Source organism: Passer montanus, unplaced genomic scaffold (genome assembly GCF_014805655.1).
Source record: "Passer montanus isolate IOZ18808 unplaced genomic scaffold, ASM1480565v1 scaffold1, whole genome shotgun sequence".
Classification (NCBI taxonomy): Eukaryota; Metazoa; Chordata; class Aves; order Passeriformes; family Passeridae; genus Passer; species Passer montanus.
The window spans coordinates 577,917-591,036 of NW_024356504.1; the positions used below are offsets into that span (position 1 = coordinate 577,917).

Here is a 13,120-nt window from a genome sequence, read left to right on the forward strand (position 1 = left end):
TTGAACAAAGACACGTGGCAGGAGTTAAGTGCGCGCTGTTGCACTCCCCATTTATTCACACTTAAGCACAATAATGCTCACAGACTGCAGACATTTGTCAACAGAAACAATAATGCTCATTGCAGCACGACACCAGGATCCATCGGCACAAACGGTGACAGTGAAGAAACTTTGGAATTGTCAGGTAACAGTTAAAAAGTCAAAAGCAGTAAAATTTTGCTGTGAAGGTTTCCACTTGGCATGGAGTTCTGAAGTTAATGCCTAAAGAGAAAAAAAAATACAAATACGTGAGACAAATACAGAACTATCCATTAAATATCCATAAGCAATCCAAACCAAGACAAGAAAACACTGACTGAACCTCTGTTCCCACAAAACAGTTCTGAACACTGAAAAAAACTACCACGACCATCCTGAATTATGCAGGACAAAACTTCCACCAGTCATTTTCTCACTACTGCTGACTTATAGTAGAGCATCCCTTCTGAATTCCCTTTTCATTTTTTTAATGCACAAAATACACATTCTGTGGCACCTCTATTTTTCATTACATAACTCAGCAAAAAGAGAATTTAGTATTAAAATTTGAGTGCAGTCTTTATTATGGTTCATGATAATAAGAATAAAGCTTTGATTTTGATTATAAACAGACAAGGTGTTAAGCAGACCAAGAACATGACAGAGCTGGAAATCCTAAGCTGACTATTGATTACAAATTAAACACTTTAAGATACTGAGTAAATCACCAAAATGCTTTGATTTAAATCTTATTGAAATTCTCAGCTATTTGTAAACCAACAGAAAACACTATTTACTGTGAATGTAAAGGATAATGTATGCTTTATTAGTGCAATGACTTATGCCAAAATTAATTTTCTTAACATACATATATCACAAGAAACCATTAATTAATCTCAATTTGTAATCTTACTTTTTTCAATTCCTTTCATAAAACCTGCATCCTCTATTATCTGTACATCTTCAGAATTCTCCTCCATATGAAGGAGGGGAGAAAAAAGAAAACAAAAAAAATCAGGGTCTGTACAGATCTGCACAAGGACCATGTGCTATTTTATCTAAGTAGTAATGACCTCATGAATCTCTGCCTCAAGAATTTTAAACCCCACTTCAGGCAAGGGTTAGGATACTACATTTTTAATTTGTTCTGAGAAAGAAGTTGCTTTTATACTTCTGTCAGACTCTTCCTTGGTTACACGTAACATCAGAGGACAAGGCACCCTATTTTACCTTCATCAGCAGAACCGTTCAGCCTTTGAAATAGTTCTGAAAGGATTTTTTCTTTTCTTCATAATCTGCAAATGCAGAAGCAATAGGATCTGAGTAGAGCCTTGGTCCCTCATTGTTCACAGTGAAAGTAGCTGGGAACTTCCTGAGATCGAGGCCCCTGCCCGAGAAGTAAGCCTGGAGCGTTCTGAAAAACTGAACAGATTGTGGATGTGAAAATAAACTGAGCATGGCCCGTGGAGACTAATTATTTCTACTGACACAAATTAGATGTCATGTTTATTCCTCTCTGGGATGAAATCCTCGATTCTGATCATAACCTGATACAGTGTAGGCAAACTATTTCAGACATGCCCACTCCATCCATGGCTTGTGCAACTGTGTCCTGCTCATTTATGCTCCCCACTGAACCACAGGGGCTGTGAGATAACTGCACCCCTTGTAAAATAGGCACAGCCAAAGCTCTGCTGAGAGCAAACACTTCTGTAAACATTGCAGTAAGAGTCAGCAACAATGGGCAAATGGTTTGAACTGTCCCCTTACAATCACTTCCAAGGAGAAATTAAAGCTTCTTAAAACACTGAGGAATTACTATGGGAGACTGATTCTTTTCCTTCACAAATTCTTTTTGTGCAAACGTTCTCTGAGTGGTATTTTCCTAGCTGTCAGATGCAAACTTATTTGTACTTCCATGAGATGAAACAACATGCAATCAGAGCACACATTTGAAAGAAACACAGTAATCATTCCCCTTCTGTTTCATAAAACAAGTAGTTGTATAATCAAAATAATTTTTTAAAAAGGAAAGCTGCTGGATGGAGATACAAGCACGTTTTATGCACTGCTGTGCTCTGAGGATGTCTCTTTAGTTAAGGGGTACATCTTGACTGAGAAATGGTTATTGACCATGCAAAGTGCACAGCTCCTAACATTACATCTAATGGGCCCCTCTCGCCTTTAAATTTAGACAATAAGGAGTCTCTTCATGGAAAACAAAACCACACAGAACTTCGGCGCTCTTTCTTGAAACATTTCCTTACCAGGTCTCTGTTTCTGGGGTTATCAAGAGGCTTCCATTTATCTTCTGGTTGGAAAGGAGCACCCTTTTCCAGTCCTCTCACAGCCAGTACTACATACAGACCCAGGAGCAGCACTTTCCACATGCTGGAGATGAACAGACTGCCTGTAAGAAGGGCAAACAGACATACTCCTTAAATCCCACAGAGCTGTCAATGGGAACACACAAATCATGTGAATCCAAGGAAAGTCTGCCCTCTGCAGATTACATCCATGTGCTATCAACTCTTTGTTTTCATAGTACTAAGGTCCTTGGAAGAACACATTATTCTAAACAAGTGTTTCCCATTCCAAAGCTATTTCTAGACATTGGACTCTCTTCTGAGGGACCAGTACAACACTCAATACAAAATATTACATTTATTACATAAAGCCATTTTCAGTGGCTAATGCAGCACCAGACCTCTGTATGCTCCAAGGAGAATGCAAAAATATAACTCAAGATCCAGAGAGCTCAGTTTTACAAAACTACATTAGATTTTACTACATATAATAATAAGTGCAATGGCATTTAATACATCCTGGTCTAACATACTAGAGATCCATTTCACAACTTGACTCAGGGGGAGAAAAGGAATTCTCCCTCTCACATTCTTTAAAGTAGAGCTTACCAGGGAATTTGGCTTTGGCTTGCCCCTTCTTGGTTGGTCTCCTCGTAATCTGTGAACAACCTGATCTCTGCACTTATATTTCTAGTAGACTGTAGGTGGGTGTCAATGACGTTAGCAGGAGCTCAAAAATACAGTAATGATTCCATTTCCAACCATGACATAAAGACCCTTGAGAATTTCATCCTTGATACTCTTCAGACCTGTTGCTATCGAACAGTGCAGCACAAATTCCTCCCAAGCCGTATTGCAGAAATTGGTAGCAGGCATACAGGAAGTTTAAAACAATTCCCAGGAGAAATGGCACAGCTTTATCAAAATACTATTTTTAGTTTAAAGTAATTAGCCATATCTCTAGAATGGTGACTAATGGTTTTCAAGTAAATGAGATATGGGTCACTCTCTTGATGCTGGAAAAAGATAGGGAAAAGTAAGGTCTGCTTCAATATCCAAAATCATAACATTTCAATGGAAGCATTGCTTTCCTACCCTGCTTTTATCAGCAGTTAATATCCTCCTTAGAAACTAAGACAAAGGCTGCAAGGAGGACTCTGCTAATTTACCTTGGCCTTAGTGCATTGCATTCTTCATACCAAAGCTCATATTTTTTATTATTTCACTGCACTCTTCTCTCCACTATGTAGATGATACATGATTTAGCATCAAATAAAATATGTCCCTAAATAGACGTGCTAAAATTAAAAATATTTGACCATCACATTACTCCAGAGTGTAGATGTTTATGTCTGACTAGAAGCTTTACATTTTTCTTTGGTTTAAATTTTGAAAGCAACATAAAAACCTGCAACCACCCTTCCAGGAAGGTGAAGTTTTGGACATCCAAACATCATTAGCAACACAGTAAACAAAATCCTAGCAGTGTTATATTTGTGACTACAGTAGCACATAAAAATTCAAGAAAATTTATCCAGCTTGTTTATTATCCAGCATATTTGGATTTAAAAAAAAATCATACACACACAAAAAAAAATCCATTAAGCCCCATTAATTATGTTTCATAACACTCAACTTCCAGATAGTGGACTCATCAAGAACAAAGCAGTAACACCAAAATAACTTGAAAAAGGCAGGTCCTAGCAGAAGGGAACTGTCTTTATTGATCTTCTAGGTAGGTACTTATTTCAGCTAGAAGTACAAATATGCTTCTGTAGAGAAAATGACAGGAAGGGGAAAAGGCAAGATTTACAGTTTGGGATTAGATTTTAGTTCCTTCTTTATCTTTGGGAAGGGGGGGGGGGGAAGAGCCAGAAGAGCTGGCAGTTTTCTTCTACCTCTTTTCTCCCCCTCAATTAATTTATTCCTTTGGTTTCTTTACAAAGAACTGGGAATATGCAGTGTATTCAGCTAGTACAACCTACCAAAGTCATCTGCAAATATGAAATCAGCTTTGTTACTGGAGGAACTCGGGCAATGTGGGTGACTGATGAAGCATTCAGATATGCAAGAGATTCAATTAGCATATATTTTCTGTGAGCTGTCAAAAAAAAAAAGTCTGTACACACTTGTATTGTTGCTTCCTGAGCTAAAGCTCTGAGAAACTGTTGGAGCTAAAAAGTCTGTTTAGACCTATAGCTCATTTTAATGTGTGGGTTGGTCTTTTTTTAGTAATTGCAATTCTTTCCTTCAGGGAAAGTCAAATATAAGCAGAACACATTCATATTAAAATACTATTAGTATACTTACACTGACTGAATTAAATTGCATCCTTAGTTTTGAGGACAGTAGCTAAGTTTAACAAAAACTGTCAAAGTCAGATGCCAGGGTGCTGCCTTTTTAATGCACCCAAATTTAAGCATCAGGTTTTCCTGATAAACATCTTCAGTAAACCAAATTTTTTTTAAGTGTCTATACTAATTATAAAGCCTTTCTAGCACACAAAGTAATGTTCATGTATGCTTGAATTAAACTGCTGTGAAGATGAAAATGCTGATGGCATTGCTTGCTCAATTCCACACAATTCACCTCTGAAATGTAAAAATTTAAAATATACTAGTTTAGCTGAGAACAAATTGTATACATATGATGCTCTACATAAACTGTAATATTCAGCAAACACTTTGAATTTTATTGCATTTCCCAGTCATGAAGCCTAAGTGTTGGAGTTAAGATACGAGCCAAACTTTATCTTATCTATCAAACTATCTTTATTGCACTGAGGTGTGAAAGAAGCACCTGTTAAAGCACTGCTCCAACCACAAGGCTTTTGTTCACTACTTTTATTTTCTGCTTAGAATCCCAAGTCTTACAAGTCAGAAGGAAAAGCACCAAAGTGCTCCACACGAGTACCTGAGCCAGGACTAGAGGCAGACGTTGCTCACAACTCCCATCAGCGTTTGTACAACAGCATACAGGTAACACAGCACTCCACAGAGCAGCACTGGCAAGTGGCACTTCTTGTGAGTTACAACCATTTGTACCAATGCAAGCACGTTGGAACACCATACAAAGATATACAGAAGTGTTTCTTTAGAGAGGATTTGCTACACAATGTACTTAAATCATGCACACTTAGGTAAAAAAAAAAGAGACCAAAAAAAATTGAAGTACACACTGCAGCCAGGGAAACCACGAAACAAAATAGGAACATCCCAGAGCAGCTCCCAATCAAGCTGCCCTCAACTACAAGAAAAAAAGTATCTAAATGCAGTCTTTAAAGACTATGAGATTTCATCTTTCAGCGATTACAACATCATCTGAAAAAGCCTCTTCTCCAAGGTTTCCTCAGCATCTCACAAGGCAAGGACTTTGTTGAAGTTTATGATACATGACACGATCTGTAAGAACTTAGTTTTAAACATTTTTGTAAGGACAGTAATTTGCTGTAGCATTATTCAAACATGTATAGATAAGACCCTGTCAACATCTCTAAAAACCTGTAAATATTAAGAGTTCTTGTACAACATCACATTTATGGTAGCTACATAAGAACTGAAAACAGAGGAAGAGTTAAAAAGTTCTAAGACAGATTGCTTGAGAAGTGATAAGATTTTTCCCAAAATTACATGTTTTCTTCAAAGTTTTAAGTCCTTTCACAACCAACAAATCCTTCCCTCCCCACTAATCACCCAAACCAGGTATTTTGGCCAACATTATTCTGTCTTTGTGCTTGAAAAAACAATTAAAAGTGCAGTGGGAAATCCAGTTAAACAGTTTTTCCTCAAGCTACCATCATACATAAAGGCCTTAAAGGTAATTCTGCCTTCTCAAGGGTTTCAATACTAGAATATTCCAGTGGCTAGAAAATCACCAATGGCCAGGAGTGCTGAAACATCACCACAAAATAAGAAGTGAGGTGACTGGAATGAGTTTAAGCAATGGAGAAGACACAAAGATTGGCACCCAGACTGAAGTTGGAGCTCAATGAAAGGAAATGTTTTATAACTTTGCTGTGGATTGCTTCAAACCAGCTCTGTGCCCAGCTGACAGGCAGTTAGTTGTTTGTGTGCATGTCTAAATACCCCCAGTACAACAATAAGCTCTGAGATGGCACCACTTTCCAAGGTTCAGTGCTATATGGGATGGGGAAATCAGAATTTGGGGGATTTGTTCAAAACACACAAAGAATCCTCTAGAGACAAATAAGAAAAGCCAGCAGTGGCTTTTCCTGAGTTCTTTGTATTAAAAAATATACATAAGAAATCCTTCTGCTATATTTAAACAAGATTTTAAGATCTTAAGTATTTCTAGTTTTCTTTAATGAGTTAGGATTAAAAAAATGTAGTTTTAATTTTTCTCCAAAAAAGGGAATCTACATGTGAACTTTCAGGGATTTATATGTGAATATTTTTCCTAAAAAGTAAAATTTAGTACTCAAAACTTCTGGAGCCTTAACACAAACAATCAACCCCACCCCAGTCTAGTTTTCTTCTCACACTGGTGAAGATTTTGCTATTTAATGGCTTCAAAACAGTACTTTGCTTAAACTAAAATTAAGAGATTTTTAAAATTATTTTTGAGGACTAAAGATCAAAATGCTTAAAAATAATTTGACACACAGACTTCAAAGCTGAGACAGATATCTGCAGCTCGTTTTCCTTCCTTAGTTTTCTTTTGGTCAACAAGAGAAAGGCTTGAAAAATTCAGGTCAGCTAAAGCTTTCTGACTTTGGTTGGTGTGATTCCAAACAAAAAATATGCTCTACTTGTCATAAATCTTCATTTCTCTAAGTGTAAAATGGGGTCAAAATAACTTTTTAAGCATTTTCCCCAAATCAAGTTTCAGTATGATCCACACAAATATTTTTGGTCAACTTCAAAAATCAAATATAAGGCTATGGAAGTCCACAGGCTACAGTTAAGAGTGTATTCATTTACTGATTTAAGGCACAGTACATATATTTTTTTTTTCCCTCTAGAAAGCTACAAGTTTAAAGTCACAGTGAGAAATTTCACATTTCAGTTTTGGTCTGGCACTCTAATTATATGTGTCCTGTCTACTACCTGTAGACTTCTGTAAAGTGTTCCAGCTGTCAGGTGCTGCAGTCTCAAATCCTGTCTCCAAACTCAGACTGAAGTGGGTGGAAAATACTGAAGCCTGAATGGATCCTAAAATAGTGCACTTAGCCTTTTGTAAAAATAAACATCAACACACTTGCACATTTGATACTTAGATATGCCCTGAAATTATTGAAGTTGGAGGGGGAAAACACTTGGCTGATATTTTAACAAACAGGAGTCTACAGGACACAGCTGCTGCACTTCCTGCCAGGGACACTGCAAAGCAGAGAGAGCTGCATGGGGAAGGAGGACCTGCAATGATGTGCCACAAATAACAAATATTATGATTTTTAGAGACAAACTCAGCTCTGACTTCACACATTCCTACAGAATCCAGAGCAGAAGCTGCCAATAACTGCAGGGAGGCAATGCTTACAAGGTTTGTTTATGACAGCATGAATAGCAAAATCTGTCTACATTTAAAAATGCAGAAAGAAACCTTACATCTTAAGAAAATAAATTCAAAATATCACAGTTCAGGTTTTCATCCTACAAGGCAATAAGCACATATTTGAGGCAGTTATGTGCTTAGACACCTGAAAAATTGAGGGCTGGGCAGATTTGCTTAAGTAAAAGCTATGGAATTTTCTCTCTAAATGCTTAAAATTCATTTTTAAAAGCAGCAGTGCCTACTAATAAGACAAAGTGTATACTTTTTACTTGAGTTTGAAGATAGATGAGCTGATTAAAAGCTTTGAACACATTCACCCATAAATAAAAATATACATCAGAAAGCATAGTCTTTGCAAAAGGTTTTCAAATTTTTTAAGACTTTATGGATTCTAACATTCTAGTTCAAAGTTCTGGCTTTAAAAAAAAAAGGCAGAAATTGTACTTTAAAATAAAAACCTGACTAGTTTTGAATTGTCCTTCATTGTCACATATTTCCTAGAGGTTATACAACAGCAGCATGTAGCTTTGGTGACAAAAGTATAACTCCCCTAAAGGAACTGTGATGAACATTTTATATTTTACAGTGCAAATGCTTGCAAAAGCTAGACTGATTTTCTCCTGGAAAAAAAAAAAGGAGATGCAAAAAGTCAAAGCTGTAAATTAAGTGAGAAACATTATTCATTAAAACATTAAATGGAAAATAAGCACTAAGAATTCAGTCTACTTTACAACTAGCAATTTTCTAGTAGCTTAGTGACTTAGAACAGCAGCACAATTCTGTACAGACTCTACATGCACTTCCAAAAACATTTTCATAGCTTGGAGTATTAAAGGTCAGTAAATGGCTGGTTTTATCTCAGTATAAATGCAACAAAAGTCTAAACACACTCAACCCTGTATTGAAATAACTTGATTCAAATGGAAGTTTCTCAAATGTTTACATTTATTAATGACTACATAACAGACTTTATTCTGTGCTGTCAGATGGATCAGATTTATCAGATTTCAGAAGAACACCAAGTGAGTTTATCACTTGTTACTGGCAAACACATGGAAAATGAGATGTATCAAACATTGACATATGCAATGCTTTTGAGGTTAAATGTCAATACATTTTATTTTATTAATCAATGACTTTAAAGGTAGTCCAATTAGGTTATAGATGAAAAATTCACTTAGACATACCAGCAGTCTCTATGCCTTCTGCAATGCATTACTGCACTGCTTACAGTTTTGTCATTGTTCATCTATTTGTCTTGAAACATAGCAAATTAATAGTAAGGAATGGTTTGCTATGTGAATTAGCTCACTCAAAACCAAAATCAGGGCAGAACTCTAAATGTCAGAAATAATATTAACTTAAATGCCATTTACTGCAGGTTTCTTGGAAATAAAACATACAAAGAAACCTCCCACCAAAACCCCCAAACTGCAACTTTTAAATCACAACTAAGATTAGCTTTGGACAACATAATTCACTCAGTTCCAAGGTACATTTGGTCATTCCAGTGAAGATGTGAGTTTTTCCCTATCAGACACATAGAGACTTTCTATGAAGTGTTAGCTACACGTGTCGTGCAGCATGATGAGACTGTGAGGAACATGTTTGATGACATCAAGCAGGAAAGATTATAGACTTCCAGAGTAATTTCAGGGTATGAAGCTATCATCCAAAGCTTCTCATTAAATCTCTCCCTGGCAAAGAAAGATTCTGCTGTTCCAAACGTTAGTGGCATTTAGTATTTTAAGTTCTTACCCTGTTTCCTCATTCTGTTTCTGAAAGCTTATTAAAAAAATTGTATTAGATCCACATAAATAGTTCTTATTTTAAATGCATCCTGAGGTATAGATCCTTACAATTTGTGCCCTGGTCTCCTCCCATGCAGTCTAGATAATTTAAAATGTGAAAAATAAAGTGGAATTTTAATGTAATTAAAGCTGGTAAGAGATATTATAGTGTATTTGCCAAAAGCTGTTTTATATGCAGACAACTCATAATAAAGGATATTTCAGTAATACTTACATCTCCTTACATATGCAATTAACAGCATAGATATACATAGATATATTGGGTTATCATATGTTTCTGCTGAAATAACTGAACAGTGACAGAACTACAGATTCACCTAACTGAAGCTTCTTGTTCAGAAGTAACAGCAAACAATCATTGTATTTTACCTGAAAAACAACTGTTTTCAGACTGTTACAAAATCTAGTCCTTTTCAGAATGACAAGTAGGAGAATTCATCCTCTCTCAGAATGGGATGAATTCTAAGACTTGTTCTAATCCTATTACCACCCATTGATTGTATGGCAAATCTAATTGGGATTAGACTCCTAATCCGCCAAACAGTTGAAGTTGTCCAGTCCATGATCACTGCACAATCCAGACACACATCCCTGACAACAGTTTAAATATATTAAATGGCACACAAGGCATTTAAATTCAAAACAGGAGTAAGACTTCCCCTCCTTTCCCCAGTAAAGATAAACCATCTCTGAGAAAAGGGAGTGTTGAGGAAGATGTGAAAAAGTCTTGTTATCTGGGATCTCAGACTCAGGATTATACCTATTCCTACCTCCAACTTGAAAATCAGGCAGGAAAATACACAAGATACCAGAATTCACTTTATGAAGAGTTCTAACAATCATCAATAGAACTCCAGCTAAAAAAAAAAAAATCATCAAATGAAAAAAAAATCGTGCTATCCTATGCTGCTGTAATTCAGTAGGTTTCATTTTATGGCATATTTTGAAAGCTATCAAAGATACTAAATATCAAGTCTGTTTCATTTCCAACAGTTCCAACAAATGGATCAGAAGCAAAATAGAGTAGTAAGCCAAATGGACCACAGAAGTCAAGGAAAACTATCTTCCACAGAAATCAGACCCTGCACATTTCACAGCCCTTTGCCAGCCCTAAAAGCAGTTCTGCCACCATTTTTCATTCACAGCCATTTCCAAGTATAACAACTCTCTTCTATGTTTGAACAGCAATTTCTAGTTAAACCAACTGGTGCATTTAGCTACAAGTATATTAAGTCACACAAATTATCTTATATACATATATTAATGTAGCATACATTTGATTAGAAAATATCAAGATATCATCTATTCAGATAACTTCTCTGATTTACAAAGACTATATATAATCTAACCCTGTTTTTTGAAAAAATTAAGACTTGAATACCAGCACACAGATTACTGATAACAGTGACAGTGGTTTGGCTAACTACAATACCCTTACTCAGTTACAGCACTTTTAATGACTTATTAATAATTTGAACTGCTGACATGGATATAAGCAAACAAAACACACGTGGCTTTCTTATTTGTCCTTCATTTTGGAAAGTCACTGTGTGAACTGAGTCTTTCCAGCCAGCTCAAAGGAATTGACCCTAACAACACCTTAGAAATAACGGAGGCACTTAGGCAAGATTATTAAAATGTGATGGAATTAATGGGTCAGGCTGGCTGTACTACTGTATCAAGAGTATACTTGATTGACTGTGAGCAGCAGATTTCCTCTTGCTATTCCTATAAGATGATTGAGCTGGTCTAGTATTTCCAGATGAAGGTCACAGGTATCTCAGACACAGCAGAGACAGCTAACACAGAAGCAAGTAGTAAGCTCATCTCTACACAGAATCAACACATCATTTAAACCTAAAGACTGCTGAGATTTCTTCTGTTGGCAAAACACATGCCCAGGGGACAGAATTCCTTACACATAGCTATTGTAGGCTTTATTATAAATGGCAGTCACTGTAGCATCTAGGCACTAAGATAGAATTTATACAGAGCTAATAATTATGGTCAGTATTTCCCACTATTACTGAGTTTGCCCACATGCAGAAGTTAGCACTGTATGGCAGGACAGAAGCTTGCAGGGTTGTAACTATTCCATATTAATTTTATGTATTGGCATTTATTAGGATAAATAAATTTCCTCTGTTTACAATAGGAAAAAAGCCTGCCTTGTCTACATAGAAAGAGTGCAGCAAATGCACTGTTAACTCACACCATATCTCAGCGTTTGCTAGCTTCTACATATGGACAAAGTCCAAGGATTAATTTCAAGATTCCAGAGAAAACTGACAATGTTTTAAAACAACATTACAGCAAATTGTTTATGAATCTGCTGGTATCCTTCCTGAATAGAAAGCTACATAGAATACTGTTGTCTTCTCACTCTCACAAAAAGTAAAATGTGTAAGACTTGCAATAATCTCACAAATGTTCAACTCACACTGATTGAACAAATGATTTGATAGAAATAACAGTTCTATATAAGCAGTACATTCTAGTTTGTCTAGACACAAATGTGGCAGCTTTTGGATATAACATAAAATAATTCAAAGTATACTTGGCTGTGTGGTTTTTGTGATAGTCACAGTGTGCTTGAAATGTATTGAGTTTTAACCAGCATACTTTAGACCTGCAAGAGATGCAAGTTCAGAACACAGACACTGCATGGCACAGTGAGTAAAAAAGGTCTGTTTTCACAAGCAGTACAGTGAAACACCAAAGTGTCTACAAGGCAGAGTATTGAGATGTTGCACTGATATGAGTCATGTGCTTGTACACAGTTAAGTCACTCCATTTTCAGAGACATGAAATAAACACCAGGAAAAGTTTTCTAAGCAACATGAATAAAACCATGAATTTTCTGTAAAGTATTCACAGTTCTGTCCTCTTTCCCATGTAATGTAAACTACTGATCATATTAGTTTAGGCATTTCTGTGTTGCAATTTTTCCCATCTCCAGTGTTAAGTTTCTAGGGTGCATTGTCCTATATAGAATGAACATTACACAAAACAGCACAGCACATGTAGAAGAAGAGAAAAGGTTACAAAGTGTGGGACTCTGTATAAATGTATTCGTCCAAAGGCCAGCATTGCAACAGACAAAGGGAGTGGAACTTTGGCTGCAATCTTCAAGAGCTTACTGTAAGAATAGAGAGAAGAAAAATTATAATTTTGTAGCCACATATGCAGAAAGTATGCAAATGTCATATTTCATTTTCCTTTGCAAAATACTTTCTACTTCAAGGCTTTGTTTATCTTTAAAACTGAGCAACTAGTCTAATACGCCATAAAAATTGATGCATAAGCAAGAGAAATTATTAAAAAAGGTTAATGTCACTAAAAATATTAATTTAGAAATTTGTTCTCTGTAACACAGGAAGACAGTGGTTTCGATCACTTGAGATAACAGGTACTGGTCAAGAGGATAAATGACATTTCTTATTATTGATTGTCATTCATGAGGCTCTGACT

The 13,120-nt window shown here is 36.2% G+C and overlaps 2 protein-coding genes across 4 annotated transcripts in view; both read right to left on the minus strand.

Moving 5' to 3' along the window:
- On the minus strand, window positions 1-5,008 carry CUNH2orf66 (chromosome unknown C2orf66 homolog). Of its 2 annotated transcripts, XM_039699928.1 has the most exons (4): window positions 2,934-5,008; window positions 2,286-2,428; window positions 1,249-1,440; window positions 1-261 (listed from the first exon to the last, which is right to left on the minus strand). In XM_039699928.1, the coding sequence occupies exons 2-3, from the start codon at window positions 2,406-2,408 to the stop codon at window positions 1,267-1,269; spliced, it is 297 nt and encodes a 98-aa protein (XP_039555862.1). In that variant the 5' UTR covers window positions 2,409-2,428; window positions 2,934-5,008; the 3' UTR covers window positions 1-261; window positions 1,249-1,266. The 2 variants fall into 2 exon arrangements, with proteins under 2 accessions (XP_039555862.1, XP_039555854.1); XM_039699920.1 differs by having other exon boundaries at window positions 2,286-5,008.
- Window positions 5,009-5,152: 144 nt separating this feature from the next.
- PGAP1 (post-GPI attachment to proteins inositol deacylase 1) overlaps window positions 5,153-13,120 on the minus strand; it is a 34,577-nt gene continuing 26,609 nt past the window's right edge. For both annotated transcript variants that reach the window (XM_039699895.1, XM_039699904.1), the window contains exon 27: window positions 5,153-12,788. In XM_039699895.1, coding sequence (XP_039555829.1) covers window positions 12,650-12,788 — 139 coding nt within the window. In that variant the 3' untranslated portion in view covers window positions 5,153-12,649. The remainder of the gene's footprint in view (window positions 12,789-13,120) is intronic.